The sequence below is a fragment of the Onychomys torridus genome, chromosome 5 (genome assembly GCF_903995425.1).
Source record: "Onychomys torridus chromosome 5, mOncTor1.1, whole genome shotgun sequence".
Taxonomy (NCBI): Eukaryota; Metazoa; Chordata; class Mammalia; order Rodentia; family Cricetidae; genus Onychomys; species Onychomys torridus.
The window spans coordinates 35,127,095-35,151,284 of NC_050447.1; the positions used below are offsets into that span (position 1 = coordinate 35,127,095).

Here is a 24,190-nt window from a genome sequence, read left to right on the forward strand (position 1 = left end):
TCATTAATCAAAATGCCCCAGACTTCCCTACAGCTCAATCTGAAGGAGGCAATTCCTCAACTGAGTTCTCTCTTTCCAGATTGTCAGACTGACAAAAAACAAACACACAAAAACAGCACATAGATTTAAACAAACAAATAAACAAAAAGTTTGGAATGTATTAATCCTATTCTCTACCAACCCAAGGGCTAAAACAGTATCTCCTCTGCCTGGCTGTAACCCATCTCTCTGATGTTTCCACCAATGTATTTTTAAGATGCACTGATCTATAATTTTGTAACTTTATGAAAGTGCTTACACACTGGAACAGGGAATTTGGAATAACCTAAATCCATGTTCCCAAGCCATGTCCACTCATTTCAGCGCTAGGATAAACTTGAAGAGAGAGCTGTGTTTTTGTGCCAGCCCTGGCCACTCCTTTTCAAGCTCCTCTTGACCTCAAGTATTGAGCCTCAGAGATTGGTCGGCAGGCCTCCCACAGCTCTAAGAGAGCGCCTCCAGTTTCATGATTTAAAGACTATAGGTTCCCACGTGGACCCAGCTGATAAATTCCTTAAGTTCCACGTACGTTCTTGGGACCCTGCTGTGGGCTGGCCAGCTTCACCTCAGCTTCTCAGAATCTCAAACATAACATGAGGGGAGGTAGATGCTAGTCCCGTCCCTCCCACTCCCCATCCCTACCCCAAAATGCTCCTTCCAGATCCTTGCAAATGGAATCTCTGTCCTTCCAATTGCTTACGCCAATATACCTTTGCAGTTTTGGACTTCACCTACTTCAGATCCATCATCAAATCCTGTTAACCCTGACCTTTGATCTGGTCAAACACACCTGTTGCCTCTATTGTAACAGCACCCTGGGAGGGCCAAGTCCACCCCAGTCTCTCACGCTTGATTGTTCACATACCAACCAGAATTGCTCTTTTTTTGTTTGGTTGTTTGTTTTGTTTGAGACAGAGTTTCTCTGTGTAGCTTTGGAGGCTGTCCTGGAACTCGCTCTGTAGACCAGGCTGGCCTCGAACTCTCAGAGATCCGCCTGCCTCTGCCTCCCGAGTGCTGGGATTAAATGTATGCACCACCACTGCCCAGCTCCAGAATTACCCTTTTCAAAGAAGCCTTAGCACACCTCTGCTCAAAAGCCTCCTGGGCCTTTCCTTACAGCAGTGATCTCACAGTTTGTTCTGACCTTTCCTGTTTTAGCGCTGCTAGCTAACTTCCAGTTCCTTGAGCTTATTTGCATGATCCTATCCCAGGAATTTATTAAAGACATCCTGATATGCAGTCTCACTTAGCACTTGATCTGACAAGCATGAACTTAATGGACAGCTTTCTTTATTGGCCTGTATGAAACAGTCCCTCAGCCGGGCAGTGGTGGTGCACGCCTGTAATCCCAGCACTCGGGAGGCAGAGGCAGGCGGGTTTCTGTGAGTTCGAGGCCAGCCTGGGCTACAGATCGAGATCCAGGACAGGCTCCAAAGCTACACAGAGAAACCCTGTCTGGAAAAAAGAAAACGAAAAAGAACAGAAACAGTCCCTCAGCCCCAGCTCCATCCCTTTAATTCTGCTTCTTCTTCATGGCGTTCTCAACACCCAGCATACCTATTCCTGTGTCTGCCATTTTCCACAGTAAAGCAGCTCTGCAAGGGTAAGTGTGCCCATACTGCTATGTGCTTAGTACTTAGAAGAGTGGCCGTTAGTTGGGTATGTCAGAGTAAACACGGCCCCCACCCCCCGGGCATGCATTGACCCCATTTTCACTGTGTGCTGTAATTCCTACATCACTTTCTTTCCTCTTGTTCTTAAAATAATTGCAGCAGGGCAGAGGTGGGCGCCTCTAACCCCAGCACTCAGAGGCAGAGGCAGGTCTGGGAGCTCCAGGACAGCCAGGGCTACACAGTGAGACCCTGTCTCGAAACAAAACACTATTACATTATTTATTTGTGTGTGTGTGTGTGTGTGTGTGTGTGTGTGTGTGTGTGTGTGCGCGCGCGCGTCCTTCAAGCACATATGCATGGCACATGTGTGGTCAGATTATGGCTTTCAGGAGTCAGTCTTCCCCTTCTACCATGTAGGTACCAGGGGCAGGTGAGTCCATGGCCACTCAGTGTGAAGCAGCCTTCCTGGGCCAGCTCAGTCTTCATCACCTGGCCACCACTTGTTTCTGGATCTCTAAAATGGTCTCCCAGGAGATTCCCCTTTGGCCTATGTGACGGCTATTCTTGGTTGTCAACTTGATTACATCTGGAATGAACTAAAACTCAGGTGGCTGGGTACACCTGTGAGGGAATGTTTTCTTAATTAAATGATTTGACATGGGAAAATGCACTTTTTTTTTCCTTTTTGGTCTTTTGAGACAGGGTTTCTCTATGTAGCCCTGGCTTTCCCAGAACTCACTCTGTAGACCAGGCTGGCCTGGAACTCAGAGATCCACCTGCCTCTGCCTCCCACACATGAGGATTAAAGGCGTGTGCCACCACCAACTAGCTGGGAAGATGCACTTTTAAACCAGATCTTTGAGGTGGGAAGATCCATATTTAATCCGGGCCATGCCTTCTGCTGGTAGCCTAGGTAAAGGACTTGGAAGCAGGAAGCTTTCTTTCTTTACCTGCTTGCCTTCACTCTCGATAGCAAATTTATTCCTTCATTAGAGCAGACTTCTTTGGAATTCTGGCATATACTGAAGAACAGCTGAGACATCCAGCCTCAGGGACTGAACAATTTACTTTATTCTTGGTCCTTCTGTTGTTAGACAGCTATTGTTGGAGTAGCTGGACCACAGTCTGAAAACATTCTAATAAATCCCCTTTATCTATCTGGATTCATTTTTTTAAAGTTCTATTCCTCTAGAGAACCCTGAGTCTATCAACCTGGATGTCTGTACCACTGGTACCAGTGAAGTGGGTTTATTTGTTGAAATGAATTCCTGTAGTGGCAATTCACTCCTGTAGCCAGCAGCCTTCGATTATAATGTTATTTATTCGTACCCTTAGCTTGCACCACTTGTAACAAGAACCGCAATATTTATTTATTTATTTATTTATTTATTTATTTATTTATTTATTTATTAAGGGGTTCTCTGGGGGAAATAGACTCAATGATACAGATAAGGTAAGTCCAGTTGCAGAGTCCTTGGAAAGCTGGGGACTGATTACACGCTGCTTCACACCACCTGCTCTGGTCTTCACCACCCAAGAGAGAGACCCCCTTTCTTCTCCCTTTTAAACTATCACATAGGCAGATAAGAAGCACTGCTTCTATCAGGCCAGATAGCCCAAGGTCATGGGTGGAGTGAATTCTCCACAAATTCCAAAGCATCCAGCACTAAATCAGGTATGCAGATTTTCTGGCCACCTAGCTTTGCATATTTTCTTGCCATCTATCTCAAGAGGGTATACTATTATAATTTCCTTGAATTGCACCCACAGTGGAAAAAGATGCACCTAAAGATTTGTTTGTTTCTAGAGACAGGGTCTCATATAGCTCAAGATGGCCTCAAACTCACTATGTAGCTCAGGATGACAAATTAAAAAAAAATTTTTTTTAAGATCTATATATACAGCATTCTGCCTGCATGTATGCCTGCAGGCCAGAAGGGGGCACCAGGTCTCATTACAGATGGCTGTGAGCCACCATGTGGGTGCTGGGAATTGAACTCAGGACCTCTAGAAGAGCAGTCAGTGTTCTTAACCTCTGAGCCATCTTTAGGGCTGGAAAGACCTTAGATTTCTGAGCCCCTGCCTCAGTTTCCTAAATGCTGAGATGATAATCATAACACCATCAACATGGGCAGCTTGCATTTCGAGAATTTCAACGGGGGGGGGGGGGGGAGAGGGACAACTAGAGAGATGTCTCAACCTTTAAGAGCCCTTGCTGCTCTGACAGAGGGCCCAAATGGAGTCACTTCTGAGCACTTACATCAGGTGGCTTACAACCAGATGCCTGTAACTCCAGGAGCTGTGTGACTCCATCTTCTAGTCTCCATAGGCCCACTCACCTGCACAAACATACCTAAATAAAAATTAAATTCATGCCAAAATTGTTATGCCAAAATGAGCAACTGAGAGTGTACTTCAAGGGAAGAATGTTATTCTTTACCTACTTCCACAATGCATGTGTGTATACACACACACACACACACAGTGTTAAAATTATTCACCATAAATAATAAGACCTACAACTTTATCCCTGAAATCATGAGATCCAAACAGTCTCTCTTTTTTTTTTTTTTAAAGATTTATTTATTTATTATGTTTACAGCATGTATGACTGCAGGCCAGAAGAGGGCACCAGATCTCATTACAGAAGGTTGTGAGCCACCATGTGGTTGCTGGGAATTGAACTCAGGACCTCTGGAAGAGCAGTCAGTGCTCTTAACCTCTGAGCCAGCTCTCCAGGCCCCCAAATAGTCTCTTAAAATGAAAGTCATCATCAGGGCTCGAGGGAGAGTTTAGGAGCTAACGAGTACTTTCTGCTCTTGAAAGGACCTGGGTGTGCTTTCCAGCACCCACTTCCAGGAGCTTACAACCACCTGTAACCCTAGCTCTGGGTGACTGAAGGACCTCTTCTGACCTCTGTGGGCACCTGTACTCACATGTCCACAAACTCTCAGGTAGACATGCCTAGAATACACATAATTAAAAATAAAACATCTTTAAAATGCGAAAGGAATGTCATTGACTTCACAACATTATAGAAAAACCTTCAAGACATTTGCATAGATGAAACTGTTTTGGTGGAAGGCTATAGTTTTTTGTTTTGTTTTGGCATTTAGGACTTATGCCGCGTGTGTGGATGCTTTGCTTGCATATATGTCTGTGCACTGTATGCATGCGGTGCCTACAGAGGCCAGAAGAGGGCACTGCATCCTTTGGAACTGGAGTTAGAGACAGCTGATAATGTCTATGTAGGTGTCTTAGCTGGAAGCTGAACCCAGGTCCTGGGCAGAAGCAACAAGTGTTCTTAACGGCTGAGCCATCTCTCCAGCTCAGTAGGGGGCTATTGTTTTTTAAGTATTGAAGGGTTTGTACCACCATGCCCTTGTGTGTTCATTTATTTCTGCAAAAAATGAATTTGAAGAATGAGACAGAGACCTGTTTTAGCATTCATTTCCCAGGACCTGTGTGTGCTGTGTACAAGACAGAGAAGAGCCGAGAGCAATCCCCCTGGGAGGCACATCAGTCAGTGCACAGTAACTGAAACCAGGACGCATCATAAACAGGCTCTAGCTTACTAACTGCTAAGCAAGTCAGCCCCTCAGCCATTATTTTCTTTGAGCAATTCCCCTCTGCCCTAAATCACAGAGAGGTAATTAAAAGAAACAAATCTCTGGAGAGTGAGATGCCGTGTAGCCAGGGCTAGCCCTAAGAAAGGGGTTATATTGTGTAGATGACCTAAAGGAGTATCTTCCAGCCCTCCTGCTCCATATCCCAAGCAACCTGCGGCACCTAATCTGATTTTGGTCATATTGCAGTCATAACCATACACTCCATGACAGAACTATCCAAAAATGTATGTAGTGAGCCTACTTCTTTTCCTATCTTTGTGGAATAAAGGGAGAAACAAAAGAAAGTCAAACAAGCTGGAAAAAAAAAAAAAAACAAACCAAAAAAACTACATGTCCAGGGGGAGAAAAAAAAAAATCTTATTTTCTAGCTTTGATCTGGTTGTCAGCTGGAATGGACTTGCCCAAGTGATGGCCCACAGAAAGGCCGAATTTATTCTTTTTCTGCTCCTCTTGAACCTCTTTTTTCAGTAAGAATCCTGCCTGGAAATTTAGATCAAACAGGCTGCTTGGAGCAAAATATAGTGGCGGCTCATCCCAGATAGTCTCCAGGCGCTTCTTCCAGTCTTCCAGGATTTGCTTCCGAGCATCTGGTGGGGTGTGGCCAATACTGTACACCAGCTGGGGTTCCAAGACCTGGAAGCCACAGAAATGCAGAGTGCCGCTCTGCAAGACACAGAACACAAAGCTAAGTCGTAGGAGCAGTTGGCAGGCTGTACTCTAAACAAGCATCAGAAGCTGGTCTGGGGGCTGCAGAGATGGCTCAGCGGTTAAGAGGGTTAAGAGGCTGTTCTTCTAGAGGACCTGGGTTCAATTCCCAGCACCCACATGACAGCTCACAACTGTCTATAACTCCCGTATCTGACACCTTCACACAGACAAGCAGGCAAAACAGCAATGCAGCTAAAATAAAATAAATTATTAAGAAAAAAAAGAAGCCGGTCTGGGGGCTGGAGATCTGGCTCAACCATTAAGATTTGCTGCTCTTTCAGACCCCCCACATTGGTTCCCAGCAGTCCTGTGGAGTGACTCACAGTCGCCTATCACTCCAGCACTAAGTGTTGGATGACCTTTTTCGACCTCTGTGGACACCTCCATAAATGCGGCATATACACACAGAACAATAAAATAAATAAATAGAAATCTTTTTTTAAAACAAACAAACAAACAAAGAAAGAAACAAACTGTCTGGGAGCTGGAGAGAGAGCTTGGTGGTTAGAGCACTGGCTGCTCTTCCAGAGGACTGAGGTTGGGTTCCCAGCACCCACATGGTGGTGTAACACCTGTTCCAGGAGATCCAGTGTCCTCTTCTGGCCTCTGCATACACACGTTATACAGACACATGCAGGCAAAACTCATAAAATAAAATTTAAATTAAAGTTTTAAAAATCATTTTTGTTGAGCCGGGCAGTGGTGGCGCATGCCTGTAATCCCAGCACTCGGGAGGCAGAGCCAAGCAGATCTCTGTGAGTTCGAGGCCAGCCTGGTCTACAGAGCTAGTCCAGGACAGGCTCCAAAGCTACAGAGAAACCCTATCTCAAAAAACCAAAAAAAGAAAAAAAAAAGAAAAGAAAAGAAAAAAAATCATTTTTGTTTTCTGAGACAGGGTTTTTCTGTATAGCCCAGGCTGGCCTCAAACTCACAGACATCCTCCTGTCTCTGCCTCCCAAGTGCCGGGATTAAAGGCGTATGCTACCACTGCTTGGCTAAAATTTTAAAAATCTTGTAAAAGGGTGATCTGGACTTGCCAGTGAGAGACAGTCCAGTCAGACCTGAGGTGCCCTGGGGAGTTGCCACAGTTACTTCTCTTACCTCCTGCCTCCCGCCCTTTCTGTCACCCCATTTAGCCTCCTTGGTGGATCTTTCCCTTGAATGAATAAAATCTTGGAACTGTGCCAACCTGGATCCTCTGCCAAAAGAGCCGGAAGTTCTATTACATTAGGGAGAGTGCTTGCTCCTTGGCAATGGCTCTGCCAGGGAGAGCATGTAGATGTGCATTTTTCTGCCTCAGGGAGAGCATGTAGATGTGCATTTTTCTGCCTCTCTGCATGATGAGCTTGGTCTTTACAAACGGTTCTTCTTGTCTCCGCCTCACTGGCTGTCTTCTCCAATTCCCTTTCTTCATCCTCAGGGTCCAATGACCCCAACACCCACCGTTAAGGCAAGCTGAATGAACTCAGTTCTTAACTTGTCCTGGGGAGCCAGATGTGCTGGTTCATGCCTTAAATCCAGTCACCCTAGGCTTACATAATGAGACCCTGCCCCTCTTCAAAATAACTTTTTTATTTGTATATTATATTCACTGTAGCATGTATGTCTGTGAGGGTGTCGGATCCCCTGGAACTGGAATTACAGATAGGTGTGAGCTGCCATGTGGGTGTTGGGAACTGAACCTAGGTCCTCTGGAAGAGCAGCCAGTGCTCTTAACCACTGAGCCATCTCTCCAGCCCACCTGCCCCCAGCATGTGGAGTCAAAGCCTTGGGCTCCCCAGTCTTCCTGGAAGTGAATTGTGCACTTTAAAAAGTGTGTGTGTACACGCTAGAGGACAACTTTGGGAAGTCGCCTTCCACCTTGTCGATGCTGGGGTTCTCTTCTTTCTGTCCTGGTATGTGTAGTCAAGACTAGCCGGCCTATGAGCTCCTGGGCAGTTCTCTGTCCCAGACTCCCATCTTGACTTGGCATGCTGGGATTGCAGATTCATGCCACTGCATCCACTTTTTTTCACGGGTTCTGGGTTCTAACTCAGGCCTACAAGGCTGGTACTTTACTCACTGAACCATCTCTCCAGCCCTTTTCTTTTTTTTAAAGGGGGTGGTGGTCCGGTGCACATTGGTTAGGAGAGACTGACCATGTACCCCAGAGGCCTAGGTCATCTATGTCATAAGCTCCTGAAGGAAGCTTGGGTTGCCAGGCTTTCCTCCTCACACCTCAGGTCAGTTTGCGATTTCTGTCTGGAGGTTTGGACTCCAAGGAATACTCAGCTAACAAACTCCCCTGGAAGTTCACTGACAACGAGGTACCTGAATTGGCCAGAGGATGATGTTCATGTCGCCGTGGATACCCTGAACAGAGTACATGGAGCCGCTGCCCCCAGTGGTGATGGAAAGCAAGGTCTTCTTATTCTGAAAGAGAAAACAAGTGTCACCCTCCTCTCCTGGGTCCCAGTGAGTTAATGAACAGGGCTCCAGGGAGAGGCGCCATTGAGTCCATCCTATTGGCGCTCTTATTTCAGACTTCAGCTCCTCTGCAGCCTCAGCATGACTCTGCACAAGTGCCAATTGTGCCTGTGACTGGTGTGTGGCTGTGGCTAGCCCTGACTGCGACACAAACCACAGACTCACTTAAAACATGAGGAGATGGCCCGGCATGGGGGTCCAGCACTCAGAAGGCAAAAAAGCAGGAGGATCTGTGAGTTTGAGGCCAGCCTGGTCTGCAGGGTGAGTCCCTGTGTCAATTTTTTTTATTTAAATAAATAAAAAAAGTCAAAAAAAATTTTTTGCAACTATTTGACCTCCAAACAACAAAGGCCTTTTTTTTTTTTTTTAGTTATTTTATTTTATTTTTCCAGGCAGGATCTCATGTATCCTAGGCTGACCTAAAACTCTCTAGGTAGCTGAGGATGACCTTGAACTCCTGATCTTCCTGACTCTACTTCCCAAATGGGATTTCAGCTGTCCACCACCATGTCAGTAAAATTTTCATTTTATTTTTACTATGGAAAATCTCAAACATGAAGAGAAAAAGTGCACAACACAGTATCCACCGAACATCTTGAAATCTAGTTTTATCTTAGCCTTCAGCACTCACTTTTGGTGTTTTTCTGGAATACTTTAAAAACAAAGTCCTAGGACTGGTGAGGGCTTACCACCAAGACTGACAACCCGAGTCTTCTCCCTCAATCTGCAATCCTCTGACCTCCATATACACACTGAGGCCCGTGCATGCCCCTCCCACATAGATAAATAACTACATAGGGGACTGGAGAGATGGTTTAGGGGTTAAGACTCTCTGATCTCCAGTCAACCCGGGTTCAATTCCCAGCACCCATATGGTGGCTCACAACTGTCTGTAACTCCAGTTCCAGGGGATCTGATGCCCTTTTCTGGACTCCTTGGGCACTGCACACATATGGTACACAGACATACAGCAGGCAAAACACCCATATACAAAAACAGTAAGTAAATGTAAAAAAAAAAAAAAAATCAAATCCAAATCATCATTTGACTTATAAGAGCTGAACAATGCATCCCTCTTAGAGTCCAGCTGTGCTCTCTGGGAAGAGTCTACCCAGGAAATACCCAATGGTTTACCTACCTGGAAAGGACCCTTGTCATACATGGTGGCATATGTGTAGGCAAATCCTGCGACCAGCACTCGCTCGAACCAGCCTTTCAGAATGGCGGGTACTCCAAACCACTGCAGCGGGAACTGTAGGGCAGAAGACAGCCAAGGGGTCAGTCAGCTCAGGGCCAGGAAGAGCTCACGTGCTGAACAACTGTCCACAGTGTCACCACAGGGCCCTTGACCCTTGTCAATCCCTCAGGAAAAGTTAGCACTGTTAGTGAAACAAGGAACCGGGGGAAGTGCCTTGCTGCCTTAGGATGAACTATTGGTGAGGCTGGGGCTGCAGGGCTGCTGAATGTCAAGAGTTTGAGGCCAGACTGGATAGTATCACACACACACACACACACACACACACACACACACACACACACACACACAGAAACCCCACACACACACAGAAACACACACACAGAGAAACAGTCACACACACACGCAGAAACACACACACACACACACACACACACACACACACACACACACACACACAGAAACACTCCCTTCCCATACACACACACACACACACACACACACACACACACACACACAAACACACACACTCACACAAACTGGATGTGGTAATGAGCATCTGTTATTCTAAAACTCAGGAGGCTAAGCCAAGATATTGAGGATTTAGGGCCAGCATGAGCTACATACCAAGACCATCTCAAAAAAGCAAGAAAAGAAGAAATATAGCCGGGCGGTGGTGGCACATGCCTGTAATCCCAGCACTCGGGAGGCAGAGCCAGGTGGATCTCTGTGAGTTTGAGGCCAGCCTGGTCTACAGAGTGAGTTCCAGGTCAGCCATGACTGTAAAGGGAAACCTATCCTCAATAAATAAATAATTCCGGGGCTGGAGAGATGGCCCAGCGGTGGTTAAGAGCACTGGCTGCTCTTCCAGAGGTCCTGAGTTCAATTCCCAGCAACCACGTGGTGGCTCCCAACCATCTGTAATGAGCTCTGGTGCCCTCTTCTGGCCTGCAGGCAGAACACTGTATACATAATAAATAAATCATTAAAATAAATAAATAAATAGATAAATAAATAAATAAAATAAAAATATAAAAATAAAAGAAACACAGGTCTAGAGAGATGGCTTACAGGTTAAGGGCGTATACTTCTCTTCCAGATGACTCAGGTTCAGCCCCAGCACCCAAGTTAAGTAGATCAGAAATCTAGTTCCAAGGGATCCAACACCCACTTCTGGTCTCTACAGGCACCTACACCTACACACACATACCCACTTACATAATTTTAAAAATGTATTTTCCTGACATGGTGGAACACACCTTTAAACCCAGCTCTCTGTCAGTTCTATGACAGCTTGTTCAACATAATGACTCCAAGCCAGCCAGAGCTACACAGAGAAACCCCATCTCAAAACAAACAAAAAAACTAAAAAACTACAACCACTGGCTGGGTGTGAAGAAAGTCTCCTGCAAATAAGATCCATTTCCATGAAGTCCAACTGGCATCAAAGTCCACGGAGTAAGGACTGCAGGCAGGTTCGCCTCAGTGAGCAATGTCTGAACATTTTCCCAAGAGCTTGTGTTAGCAGGCATCCTCCCAAGACGTGGCTCCCTTGTGCACACAGATCCCCACCCCTATCATCTAGAACAAACAAAGCCGCTCAGAATGTAGAGCACTGGCCGCTGTGACTGAGGTTCATCAGGTGCCCTGTGAGAAAGTCTTCTCTGGGGTACTGTTCAGTGGCAGAGCACTCACCTAGCAAACAAGTATAAGGCCCTGGCATTCATCCCCAGTACCTCAAAACTGCATCGTATCCACCCTCTGGTCCCAATGAAAGTGAAGAAGGGTCTGCTCAAGGCTTTACTCTCCTCAAAACATGGTCGAAGCTCATGAACACATCCAGGAGGAAAACCAGGACAAAGAAAGAATTTGTAGGGCTTGGAGACATGGCTCAGTAGGTAAAGAGCTGATCTCACAAGCATTAGTGCCTGAGTTCAATTCCCAAGCACCCCTGTGAAAAGCTGGGAGTGGGTGCTTCTAATTCCAGTCCCAGAGAGATGGGGTGGCACAGACAGGTGGATTCCTGGGCTCTCTGCTAGCCTCATTGGTGAGCTCAAGGCCAATGAAAGACCCTGTCTCAAAAGAGATGGTTGGTATTCCATCTTCTGGCCTACACAACTATACCCATCCATCCCAACCAACCCAGGAACCAAAAATTAAAAAAAAAAAAAAAAATTAAAGCTAAACCGCTTTGTCCCATATTAAAGGACTCCTGACCTACAGTAAAGGGCTGCAGAGGTCAGGGATATTGTTTGATTTTAAAGACATAATCTCGGCCAGGCAGTGGTGGCACACGCCTGTAATCCCAGCACTCGGGAGGCAGAGGCAGGTGGATCTCTGTGAGTTCGAGGCCAGCCTGGGCTACAGAGCTAGTCCAGGACAGGCTCCAAAGCTACAGAGAAACCCTGTCTTGAAAAAACCAAAAAAATAATCTTTTTTATTATTATTAAGAAATTTTAACCTGTGAAAATTTTACACACCAACCACAAGTGCCCTGTCAAGACATAGTCTCTTAAACTGAGCGTGGTGGCAGCACGCTCCCAGCACTCAGGAGGCAGAGGCAAATGGATCTTTGAGTTCGAGGGCAGCCTGGTCTACAGAGTGAATTGTACGTCCAGGGCTACACAGGAAAACCCTGTCTCAAAGACAAAAACAAACAAAAAGACATAATCTCACATAGACCAGGCTAGCTCTGAACTTGTTATGTATGTAGCTAAGGCTGGCCTGTGTTCACTTATCCTTACTTACTTACTGCTGTGTGCTATCATACTCAGCTTGGAGGTCAATTTCATAACTGGATTTTAAAAAAAACAAGACTGGCCGGGCGATGGTGGCGCACGCCTTTAATCCCAGCACCTGGCAGACAGAGGCAGCAGGATCTCTGTGAGTTCAAGGCCAGCCTGGTCTACAGAGTGAGTTCCAGGATGGCCAGGATTGCTTTGCAGAGAAACCTTGTCTTGAAAAACCATAAGAAAACCAAACTAGACTGATGCTGGGTCCGGTGCGCTTACACTTCCCTTAGATGTGCTATTGGCAGCTCACGACCTGCTGTGAGTCTTTCACAAGACTGAAGACAGTGAAAGATGGAAGGGAAACCTGAGGCTCACCCAAGTGCCTCCTATGTCTAAACCACAATGACGCAGAGACAAGACCTGGAAGACACTCCTGTTGTCCCCTCAGCTGCACTACAGTAAGATGCAGAAGCTATCCTGTGTGGCGCAGCCCCAGCATGTGTGGAGCCCTCCCTGGGTTTGATTCTCAGAACCACATAAACTGGTTGCTACACGCCTGTAACCCCAACACGGGGTGGGGTGGAGATGGGGCAGCAGGCGCACATAATCCTCATATCAGCTGCTGATGGTACCGTTGCTTCAGGGAGAATAACCCCTGGAGGGTCAGCCATGCAGCCTGCTGCACATACACAGAAGTCACCGTCACTCCACACACTGTCTGGGATACAAAAGGAGCAGAAATACAAACTGTAACAGAGCCCACAGGGAGAGCCACTAACTAGGCACACTGGGGAGAAAAGCTGGGGACTTCTGTGTCATCCTCTGGGCCGTGTTCCTACATGAAAGTATAATTTACCCCGGTGCTCAGGAGACAGAGGCAGGAGGATCAGGAGTTCCGGGCCATCCTAAGCTACATAAGCCAAACCCTGTCTCAGAAGAGTGTGCCAGGGCTAGGTATGTCGGCACATCTATACTCCCAGCGCTCAGGAGGCAGAGGCAGGAGGATGGCTGAAATTTTGAAGCCAGCCTGTTCCACATAGTAAGTTTCAAACAAGCCAGGGCTGCATAACAATACTGTGTCTCCAAAAACCAAGGTTAGGACTGGTCAGCTGATAAAGTCACTTCCTACCAAGCTTGATGACTTGAATTTGATCCCCAGGACTGCATTGTACAAGAAGAGAACCAATTCCTGATAGTTGTCCTCCAGGCACAAAGGGTGAGTGTGCCCCCCCACAAATAAGCAAGGTTTAAATAAATACACAATATAGATAGAACTGGAATTCCCCCAAATCCCCCACCCTAACCATTATAAAAACCCTGCTTGATTGCGACTCGGGTTTGTCTTGCTCAGCTTCTGCATCAGATGGATGGAGAGACCCGGGTTTAAACTTGTAAATAAAAAGACTCTTGAAAAACAAACAAACAAACAAATAAATAAATACACAAAGCACAGGCAGCCCAGCTACACATCATCTGTGAACCTATGCAATGCCACCCTCTGACCGACATCATTTATTCAGAGAGAGTGCAGAGTGACAGGTCTAGGGCAATAAGAACAAACACCCCAGACATTGCTTTCTTATGATTTCTGTCCTAGCCATACCTGAAATATCACGAGGTCAGCAGCTTCCAACTTTTTCTGTTCAGCCACAATATCTGGGTTCAGGCGGCCTTCCTTGTATGCTAGAGATGACTCTGCAGCGTACTGAAAGTTCTCTGAGTCCTTCAGCTTACCTGTCGGGAGGAGAGAGGGGTTGAGGCCGGGCCACAGGGTCCACTGTCAGTGAGAGAGACAGTTCTCACCTGTGATGTCCTTTCTGGAAATGATGGGGTTAAAGTTCATAGCATAGAGGTCAGATTCAGCCACCTCCCAACCTTTCTTCTTCAGAGTCTCCATGGCAGCCTCTTTCATGGCGTAGTTGAACGATGTCCTCTCTGAGTGGGCCAGGACAATCAGGGCTCTTCTCCCTGTTTAGATAGAAAGTGAGGCATGGAAGGAAAATCCAAATGGGCTGAATGAGTCTCTTGTCTAAAATGCTTGAGACCAGACCTTAGCTTCCACCTTAAGTTCTTCAGCTTGGGAGTGGCTAAGATCATCCATTAAACAGCTCTAATCTGAAAACCTGGACTTCAGGCTGCTGAGATGGCTCAGCAGGTCACAGCACTTGCTGCCAAGCTTGATGACCTAAGGCCAATCCCCAGGACCCAAATGGTAGGAGAGAACCTGCCTCTGAGGTTATCCTGACCTCCACATGACTATGTAGACACACACACACACACACACACACACACACACACACTCAAAATGAATAAATGTAATTTATTCCTCTTTTAAAATCCAAAGTCCAGAGAGCTCCAAAATCCAAAATATTTTGAACATCATGTCAACATCCAAAAATGTTTCCAAAAAAGCCAGGTGTACTGGCACCCCCTTTAATTCCAGCACTCAGGAGGCAGAGGCAAGTGAATCTCTGAGTTCGAGGCCAACTGTTACTACACTGGGAGACCCTGTCCCAAAAGTCTCATTTATTTATTTTTATTTTATTTTTTGCAGTTGAAGAAAGGTGTTCATTAGGGGTGAAGAAACACACAGAGAAAAAGGCCCTCAGCACAGTGGGAGGATGTGGGTGGGGTGGGGCCTCAGAATGCCTAGAAATCCCATCTGAAAAATGAAAGAAAAAATTAAAGCTGAGAGTGTAACTCATGGCAGAATGCTTGCCTAACTCTGGGCTCCACCCTTAATACTAATTAAAAAAAAAAAAAAAAAAGCTTCAGATCTTAGATAGAACGTTTCTGATCAGGTTTTCCATCTGTACCAGCCAGCCAAGCTTCAGCAGCTAGAAGCCAGGGAAGAGGTGGGAACTGATAGGTTATTGGAATCCGTCTGTCTTAGCTCACTTACTGTTCTATTGTGAAGAGACACCATGACCAAGGCAGCTCTTCTGAAAGAAAGGATTTACCAGTGGCCTTGCTTACAGTTTCAGAAGTTCAGTCCATTGTCCTCATGGTGGGGGCAGGGTGGCACTCATGGCGCTGGAGTGGTAGCTGAGCTACGCACGTCCTGATCCACAGGAAGAGAGAAGGCAACACGGCCTGGCCTGGGCTTTTGAAAGCTCAAATCCTCAGTGACGCACTTCCTCCAACAAGAAAGACCACACCTCCCAATTCTTCTAATCCTTCCCAATGGTGCCGCTCCCCGTGACTACTCATTTGAATGTATGAGCCTATGGGGGCCATTCTTATTCAGACCATCACACTCACTGTTGCTGTAACTGAACACCACAGACTGGATAGATTTATTACATATGTGTGAAGGTGCATTTGGTTCGCAGCACTAGAGGCTGGGAGGAGGCTGCACCTGGTGAGGGTCTTCTTGCTGGTGGGGACTCTGGGGAGTCCTCAGACAGTGCTGGTAACACACATGAAGAGGGACAGATTCAAGTAGAGCCGCACTGCTTCTTCCAACCCCCTCCTCTAAAACAATCTCCCCACACACTAATCCACAGTTCTGGAGTGGCTTAGATCATTTCTGAGGACAGAGCTGATGTGACCCAACCACCTCTCTCCCTCCTGTGAGAGAAGGCCTCACATAGCCCAGGCTAGCTTCAAATGCACTGTATAGTACAGGATGACCTTGAACCCCTGACCCTCCTAAGTCTACCTCCCAAATTCTGGGACCTCCATGTCTGCCCCAATCACCTTGTTAATGTCCCATTTAGTCCTTACTCATAATATCTCACATGGTAATCCAATTCCAGTATGTGTGTGTGTGTGTGTGTGTATGTGCACGAGCTTACTCACATGTGTGATTCCACATGGGTACATACGTACATGTGGAAGCTAGAGGACAACTTTGCATGTCATCCTCAGGCACCTTCTACCCTGTTTGAGACACGGTCTCTCACTAACCCAGAAGTTACCAAGTAGGCTAGGCTGGCTGCCAGCGAGCCCCTGGGACTTTCTTGACTGGCCCTGAGGTTGTAAGCACATGCTCCTACACCTGGCCTTCTTTTTAAAGCCCGGGTTCTAGGGATCTGAACTCAGGTCCTCATGCTTGAAGGCAAGCACTTCATCGACTGAGCCGTTAAAACTGTAGCACCGTGTCCAGTGCAGCCATAAACGAAGAGCCAATGAATGGGGTTAGGCGTGCCCTTGAGTGGAGTGTGAGGTTTGCATGCTTTGGTTCTGCCTTCAATTTATTATGGTTTGAAGGTGAACCCCGCCCCGCCCCCCCCACTAGGTTTAGTAGTTTGTGTTTGTGTTTGTAATCCCCGCACTTGAGAGGCAGGAGCAGAGAATAATAGGTTCCAACCCAGCCTGAAGGGCAAGGCTGACCCTGTCTTTAAAAAACAAGTCCCTGCGGGTCGGTGGTGGCGCACGCCTTTAATCCCAGCACTCAGGAGGCAGAGCCCGGTGGCTCTCTGAGTTCGAGGCCAGCCTGGGCTACAGAGCGAGTTCCAGGACAGCCACCAAAACTACACAGAGAAACCCTGTCTCGGGAAAAACAAAACAAAACAAAAACCCAAACCAAACTAAACCAAGTCCCTGCAGGCTCAAGGATTGAACTCAGTCCCCAGCAGGTGGCGCTACTTCAGAAGGTGCCGGAACTTCGGAAGCAGGGGTTTAGGGGACTAGGTGGGATGGGACTGACTGGAGGAAGTGAGTCACTCCGGGCATGCCTCTGAAGATCAGATTTGGCCCTCTGGCTGTTTCTCTCCCTGTCTGCCAGGAGATGAGGAGCTTCTACCACAAACTCCCGGGTCTCCTCTGTTCCCAGCTATGAAAAGCTAACTAATAAAAATGGAGAGAGGGAGGGCTGGGAAGATGGCTCAGTGGTAACGCTGTCAAAGCCTGGTGACCCAGAGATGATCCTCAGAACCCAGGTAATTGGCCACCTACATGAAAATAAAGTAATCTCCCCAGAAAATCAGTGTAATGATACCCTTGTCAGGGATAGTGATTGCGTTACAAAAAGGCCCTCTGAGTGCTGTCAGCATTATTTCTTGGGCTGGTGTTAAATAACTTTTTTTAAGGATTTACTTTTCGTGTATGTCTGTAATTTATATGCGGGTACCGCTAGAACCAGAGGGGGGCACTGGATTCCCCCGGAGCTGGAGTTACAGGGTTTTTTTTGGGGGGTGGTGTGTGCCAGACTTGTTAGATGTGAACTCTGGTCCTCGTGATTACGCAGCAAATGTTTTTAACCCAGTCATCTCTCTAGTTCTGAGATTTGTTTGAATTATTCCACAGACAGAAATAGCTTCCAGGGTAATTAAAGACCTAAATGTTTGTTTTGCAGCTTAGCTCTGAAACACACCAGAAATTACGGTCAGCACCTCCAGCTCAACTTCCGCTTTGCCCTGCATCTCAGCGGAGCGCACATATCTAATAGCTCAGCATCTACTTGCTTTATTTAGGTCCTGGGGATTGAACCTGGAGCCTCATACCCTCTACTACCGAGCCAGCCTCACAGCCACAGCACGGTTCTGCCAATGCCACTCCGTCCCTCCTCTGGCGCACTGCCAAGAAACAGATGGGCTCATTATTCGATGAACCCTGAACCCCGGAGATTCTTGCTCCTCCCCCTGCACCTGCGTTTAATTTCCACTCCGTTTACCCCGCGAAATGCTCATGTCATCAGAAACCAACCTCTCAGCTGTACCACAATTGTTAACTGGGCATCTGTTAGGTATCGTGGGGGCTGAGGGCGTGGGATAGGTTACTGTGGAGCCTAAACTTTAGGAACAGTAAGTTTTGGCCAGGTGTGGTGGTGAAAGCCTTTAATCCCAGCACTTGGGAGCTCTGTGAGTTCCAGGACAACCACAGCTAGATAGAGAGACCCTGTCTCAAGGGAATAAATAAATAAAAATTTAAATCACATCTAATTTTTTAATTTATTGATTTTATAGATGTGGGTGTTTTGTTTGCATATATTGCCTGTGCAACACACGCATGCCTGGTACCCTCAGAGGGAAGAGGCTTCAAACAGTTTTGAGCTCCCCTGTGGGTGCTGGGGATTGAGCCCAGATCCTCTGCAAGAGCAGCCAGTGCGCTTAACCAGGGAACCACTTCTCCAGGCCCATATATTTTGTTTGTTTTGTTGTGGTTTTGTTTTTGGAGACAGGGTCCCAATATGTGGCCCTGGATGCCCTGGAGCAGCTTGTTATATACACCTCAAACTTATAAAGAGCCATCTGCCTCTACCACCCAAGTGCTTTTAAGTTACATTAGTAATGTGTTCAGACAGAGAGATATTTAGAGAGAGAGTGTTGGGCAGAACTTGCAGGAGATGGTTCTCTCTTTCTATGCGGGTCCCAGAGATGAAACTCAGGTCATCAAGCTTGGTGGCAGGTATCCTTATCCAAGGAGCCATCTTGCCAACCCTAACTCTAAACTTTGGTAGCTGTCACCTGGAAACTAAATTTTGGACTGTCACCTGGAAATGGACTGCTGTCCCCATCAATTGCTCCAGTATTCATCCTATTCTTGCTCCACACCTCCAGACAACCCAGAAGCTAGGGTGCTTCTTGGGCTCTGCACTGAGCCTCACGGCTTCATGGATGCCAGCTCAAGAGACCTGAGTGACCAGAGAGGCACCAGAAAGAGGATGTTCTTGCAGAGAGAGCCAGGAGCATTTGCTTTGTTAGAGTTATGTGTGTGTTTGTCTTTGAGACAGGGTCTTACTGTGTAGCCCCAGCTGGCCTCACTACAGAGACCTGGCTGGCCTTGAACTCACAGAGCTTATTCACCTGCCTCTGCTGTTATTTTTAATTTTAATTCTCTCTCTCTCTCTCTCTCTCTCTCTCTCTCTCTCTCTCTCTCCCTCTCTCTCTTCAAGACAGGGTTTCTTTATGTAGCCCTAGCTGTCCTAGATCTCCATCTATAGACCAGGCTAGCCTTGAACTCAGATCTGCCTGCCTCCCAAGTGCTGGGATTAAAGGCATGTGCCACCACAGCAAAGCTAATTCTTTTTGTTTGTTTGTTTTTGTTTTTGTTTTTGTTTTGTTTTTATTTTGAGACAGGGTTTCTCTGTGTAGCTTTGCACTTTTCCTGGAACTCACTCTGTAGCCCAGGCTGGCCTCAAACTCACAGAGATCCGCCTGGCTCTGCCTCCTGAGTGCTGGGATTAAAGGCATGCACCACCACCTGGCCCATATTTTAAAAACCCTTGTGTCCTGGTTACTCTTTGTCCAATTGACACAAACTAGTACTTGGGAGGAGGGAGCTTCAGTTGAAAAACTTCCTCCATCAGACTGGCCTAGGAGTATGTTAATGGGATAGTTTCTTGATTAGTGATTGATTTAGGAGCACCCAGCCTACTGTGGGTGGTATCACCCCTTTGTGGGCGGTCCAGGGTTGTGTAAGAAAGTGATCTAAGCAGTCCTATGCACAGCGTTCCTCCATGGCCTCTGCTTCAGCTCTTACCTCGGGGTTCCTTCCCTGCTTCCCTCAGTGACAGACTGTTAGCAGGAACTGTAAGACGGAATAAACCCTTTGCTCCCCAAGTTGCTTTTGGCCAGTGTTTTCTCACAGCAACAGGAAAACAGAGAAGGACTGAAGTTGGCACCAGAGTGGTATTGCTGTGACAGGCCTGACAGTGTTGTTTGGGTTTTGTTGTGGTTGTTGTTGTTTTGAGGATTGTGGGATGATTTTGGAGCTTGGGACTGAAAAAGCTATTGAGCACTCAGAGCTTAATGAGCTGTTGTGGGAACTGGGCAGGTGAGACTGCCCGGTACAGTGTGGACGGAAGCCTGGTGTGTGCAATTTCGGAGGGAAGTTTGACAGTCCCTCAGAGACTCTAGCAGGACTGTTTTGTGATGTTTTATGTTGAGAATCAGTGGTTTCTGGTCAGCTGAGGAATCGGCTGTGATTGACCCGAGTCTAGCTCCACCCAAGTGAAGTCTTTGCTTTCCCGGGACATCCACTGCTGGACAGTTGGGGCTGGAAAATCAGCTGTGACTTGGTAACGTATAAGGGTCACCCAGGTGGTACTGTTTTTGAAGGCATGAAGGGGTCATGGAGAGCAGCTGAGGCCTGGCACTGTAAGAAGCCAGCAGAGGCCACTGGTGAAGGTGCAGCCTCAGTGGCAGTGGAGACCCCAGGATGCTGGAGATACAAGGGCTGTGGGATGAGCACCAAGGAAGCGGCAGGTATAGAGTGGAGCTGTCTAGAGTGGAGCTGGCCTGGAGGCGGGAGACAGGCTGCATGAGCTGCAGGTGACGCAGCTCGACACAGGACTGCCAAACTGTCTGGAGTCCCAGATTTCAGACCCCAAACTGCTTGCACAGTTGGAGGCTGTTTTTGCTTTGATCTGATTGTACCTGTGTCCTGATGCCTTCCTCTCAGAACAGGAAGTATTTAACTGGTTTTTTGACTTTACAGGAACCTGCAGTTAAAGACTTTGGACAGTTTATGGAAACTTTGTTGTAAAATATTGAAAATATGGAGTGTGGCTTTTAAAAGGTGGGTTGTTTACACTGTGATATTAACATGAAATCTTGGGGACACGAAGTAAAAAGGGTATGGTTTAATGGTGACGTGTCTACTTGCCATCTGGACAAGGGGGCCAGTTGGAATTGCCTCCATCAAACTGGCCTGTGGCTAGTGGCGGGTGGGGGAGCATTTTCTTGATTAGTGATTGATGTGGGAGGGTCAGCTCATTGTCCTTGGCGTCACCTTTGGACAGGTGCCGCTGGGTTCTATAAGAAAGCAGGCTGAGAAAGTCATGGAGAGCAAGCCAGTAAACAGAGTTCTTCTGCTTCAGTTCCTGCCTCAGTTTCCTCCAGTGATGAACTACTACCCAGAACTGTAAACCGAAACACAGCCTCTCCTCTTCGAGTTGCTTTTGGTCCGTGTTCTATCACAATAGCAGACAGCCAACGAGGATGCCTGTATTACAGCCCGCTGTTGCCATCTCTAGACCAAGTTGAGTCAGAATCTAGTCTGGCTAAAATGAACAAATGGGTGAATGAAAAAACATTCAAGTGAACCCCAGGCATGGGGGTATAAGATCACGTGATATGCATGGGCTCTGGGCTGCCGCGGTTCCAATGGAGGGCTCCTGGAACAAGTATTCCCTCGTGGATAAAGGGAGCCGGGTACACAGGGAAAGCAGCAGACAGTCTTAGTGGTTGAAAACTCCCCTGCTGTCTCTCCCTGCAGCTAGCTCATGGTAGAGCTTAGTGGACCCTCTTAGCATCCTCCTGTTACCCGCATGCTTTCAGCAAGGGAAGACCTGGAGTGAATCTATGAAGGCTGCAGTAGCTACAGAGGGAAAGGAACTAGGCAAGGTAGACTCCTGCCCTAGCTGAGGAAATGTGGCCGGAACTTAGGGCTGAACCAGCCCCTGTGGGGAAGCGCTTAGCTCTGGAGGCTAGTTGCTCAAGAAAGCAGTAGGTGTCAGTTAGGTACTGGACAAGTGTGGTGGTGAGCTCCAAGGACCCCTCCCACACTTAACCCTGGGATGATAGCAAAGAGGGGAGACTGTCACGAAAACAGAGCAAATAGCAAATCAGATTTCCCCCTCCAGGGTCACAGTGGAAACTCTCCAGGGCCAGGAAGGCTGGAGTTGGGTTCCAGTTCTGTTACACTGCCCTCCAGCTCCAGCCCGTCCCCCATCTCCACAGCTTCCTGTTTTCTTCCAGCAGCTGACAATCCCTTTTTCATTTGTTTGCTTGTTTGAGACAGAGTCTCTCTCCTACTATGTAACCCTGACTGTCTTGGAACTCACTGTGTAAACCAGGCTGGCCTCGAATTTAGAGATCTGCCTGCTTCTGCCACCCAAGTGCTGGAATTAAAGGTGTGTGCCAAGCCCAGCAAGAGTCCCTACAAATTGCCTCTGTATGTTTTAATGTTAGCAACTTATTCCCAAATGCTTAAATATTCTCTGCCCTAGGTTGGAGGTGTTCACATAGCTCAGGTGGTAGGGTGCTCCCTAGAATGCACAAAGTCCTGGTTTCAATTCCGTTCCCAGTGCCATATAACCCAGGCATGGCAATGCACGCCTACAATCCTGGCAGTCAGGCAGTGGACACAAGTGAACCCTAAGTTCAAGGTTATGCGGAAGTTTTAAGACCAACCTTGGATACATGAAGCCCTGTCTCTAAATAGGCCAAAAAGAGAGTGGCCAGCTCTGTTAGGGAAGGGGTGCTGGAGGGGCAATGCTATAGTTACCCTCTGGTGAGGCTGAGCTGCGGAATAATCTGCGTCTCTGGCTAGGAACAGCAGCTCCCCTTCCTGAAATTAGTCAAGGCTCACCCAGGACCTTAATCACTTCACTTGTCACTCATAGCAAGACCCTGCATCTTCCTCGGGATGAATCTGGCTGGAGTTGGAGCACCACTCACCCGCCATGGCTCCAGATGTTAAGGGCAGATGGTAGTCCCAGACGCTGATTGGCTGATGAGCAACGGGTTGCCCGGACGACCCTGAAGAGTTACCGAGAGATCCGTTGCGGTGCAGCCTAGGATAGTGTATGTCCTGCCGGCTGTGCAACCCAGGCTTTATATCCTGCCTACCCGGCCGGCCCACTCACTGTGTGGTACAGCCAGCGAAGGCGGGGCTGGACTCCCCACCCAGAGGCGCTGGGTGGAGGATACCAAGTTACCCGAAGGGAGAAGCAGTTTGCGGCTGGAATAGGACTCCTGCACATGGAAGTCAAAAAGGGTTCCTTGGGAGCCAGGGAGTGAGAGGGGATTTGAAGATATGGGTACATATGGGGTAAATTCAACTGTCCCCTGCCGGCCCTCCTATGTACAAAATGGAGATTTCCAAAAGTAATTCCCCAAGCTTTGTTGGATCTGCCTGCATATCCCGCCTGTGTGGATTATTATTTACTCAACCCTGGGAAGTTGCTTTTGCACGCAAAGGGCAGGGTGGGGCTGGCAAAGAACTAGCTCAGGTTTTGCCAAGTCACTGTGACTAGACTGAGCGCTCGAGGTGTGTGCATGAATTATTCCTTTCTTTTTGCAGCTCTCTGATTCTGTCCTTAGAAACTCCACAAAAACTGCCCCCCCCACACACACCTGGGTCTCCTCAACTCTGCCCCTGATGGACATGGACGGGTAGTCGAGAACTGATCAGTATGGCCCTTCAGGAAGCTAGAGTGAGGCTGGCACCAGAGACAGCAGCCACGCCGAAGTATTTGTATAGCCAGACAGGTGAAATATAGTAACTTTACACAAAGATTTACATCAGAACATAGAACAAAAAGATTTTAAATCTCTATAAGTAATAATTATGGTTGTGGGGCATGCTGGTGCACACCTTTGATCCCAACACACAGGAGTCAGAGACAGGTAGATCTGTGTGAGTTCAAGGTCAGCCCGGTCTACATAGTGAATTCCAGGGCAGTCAAGGCTACACTGTGAGACCCTGTCTCTAAATAAATAAATAAGCAAATAAATAAATGAGCGAATGAATAAATAAATAAGCAAATAAATAAATAAAATGTTTAGGAAGGTGTAGTCATCCTACAGAACAAAAGGAGATGGACTGTCAGGAAGTCAAGTAAAGGTGGGGCTGGAGTGGCTGACTCTGCTGTTAAGTGAACTGGCTGCTTTTCCAGAGGACTCTGCTTCCCAGCACCTGATAGGGCTACCCACAACCAGTTGTAACTCAGCTTCAGGGAACGCAGGCAGAGTCTTCATCTGATCTCCACCACGGGGAGACAGGGTCTGTTAGGTCTCAAACCTTGGATCTAACAGATCCAACCTCCAGGCAGACCTAGCACCAGGTTCTCCCAGCATCCCTCAGTCCCTACCTGGTACAGGGTATGGCTGGCATACCCTGCCCCCTACCCTAAAAGCT

The 24,190-nt window shown here is 47.4% G+C and overlaps 1 protein-coding gene across 1 annotated transcript; it reads right to left on the reverse strand.

The window, feature by feature from the left end:
- Nucleotides 1-5,617: 5,617 nt before the first annotated feature.
- Nucleotides 5,618-22,938, reverse strand: Nqo1 (NAD(P)H quinone dehydrogenase 1). Its single transcript, XM_036188221.1, has 6 exons — nucleotides 22,729-22,938; nucleotides 14,186-14,350; nucleotides 13,986-14,116; nucleotides 9,594-9,707; nucleotides 8,300-8,401; nucleotides 5,618-5,944 (listed from the first exon to the last, which is right to left on the reverse strand). The coding sequence occupies exons 1-6, from the start codon at nucleotides 22,733-22,735 to the stop codon at nucleotides 5,639-5,641; spliced, it is 825 nt and encodes a 274-aa protein (XP_036044114.1). The 5' UTR covers nucleotides 22,736-22,938; the 3' UTR covers nucleotides 5,618-5,638.
- Between the last annotated feature and the right edge of the window lie 1,252 nt (nucleotides 22,939-24,190).

Bases quoted from the DNA above. Each gene is read 5' to 3' on its own strand.
- Nqo1 (XM_036188221.1), bottom strand. The intron at 9,708-13,985 runs GTATGGCTAGGA...TCTGCCCTACAG, and splicing joins CTGACCTCGTGATATTTCAG to TTCCCGCTGCAGTGGTTTGG. The intron at 8,402-9,593 runs GTAGGTAAACCA...TTTCTCTTTCAG, and splicing joins ATGACAAGGGTCCTTTCCAG to AATAAGAAGACCTTGCTTTC.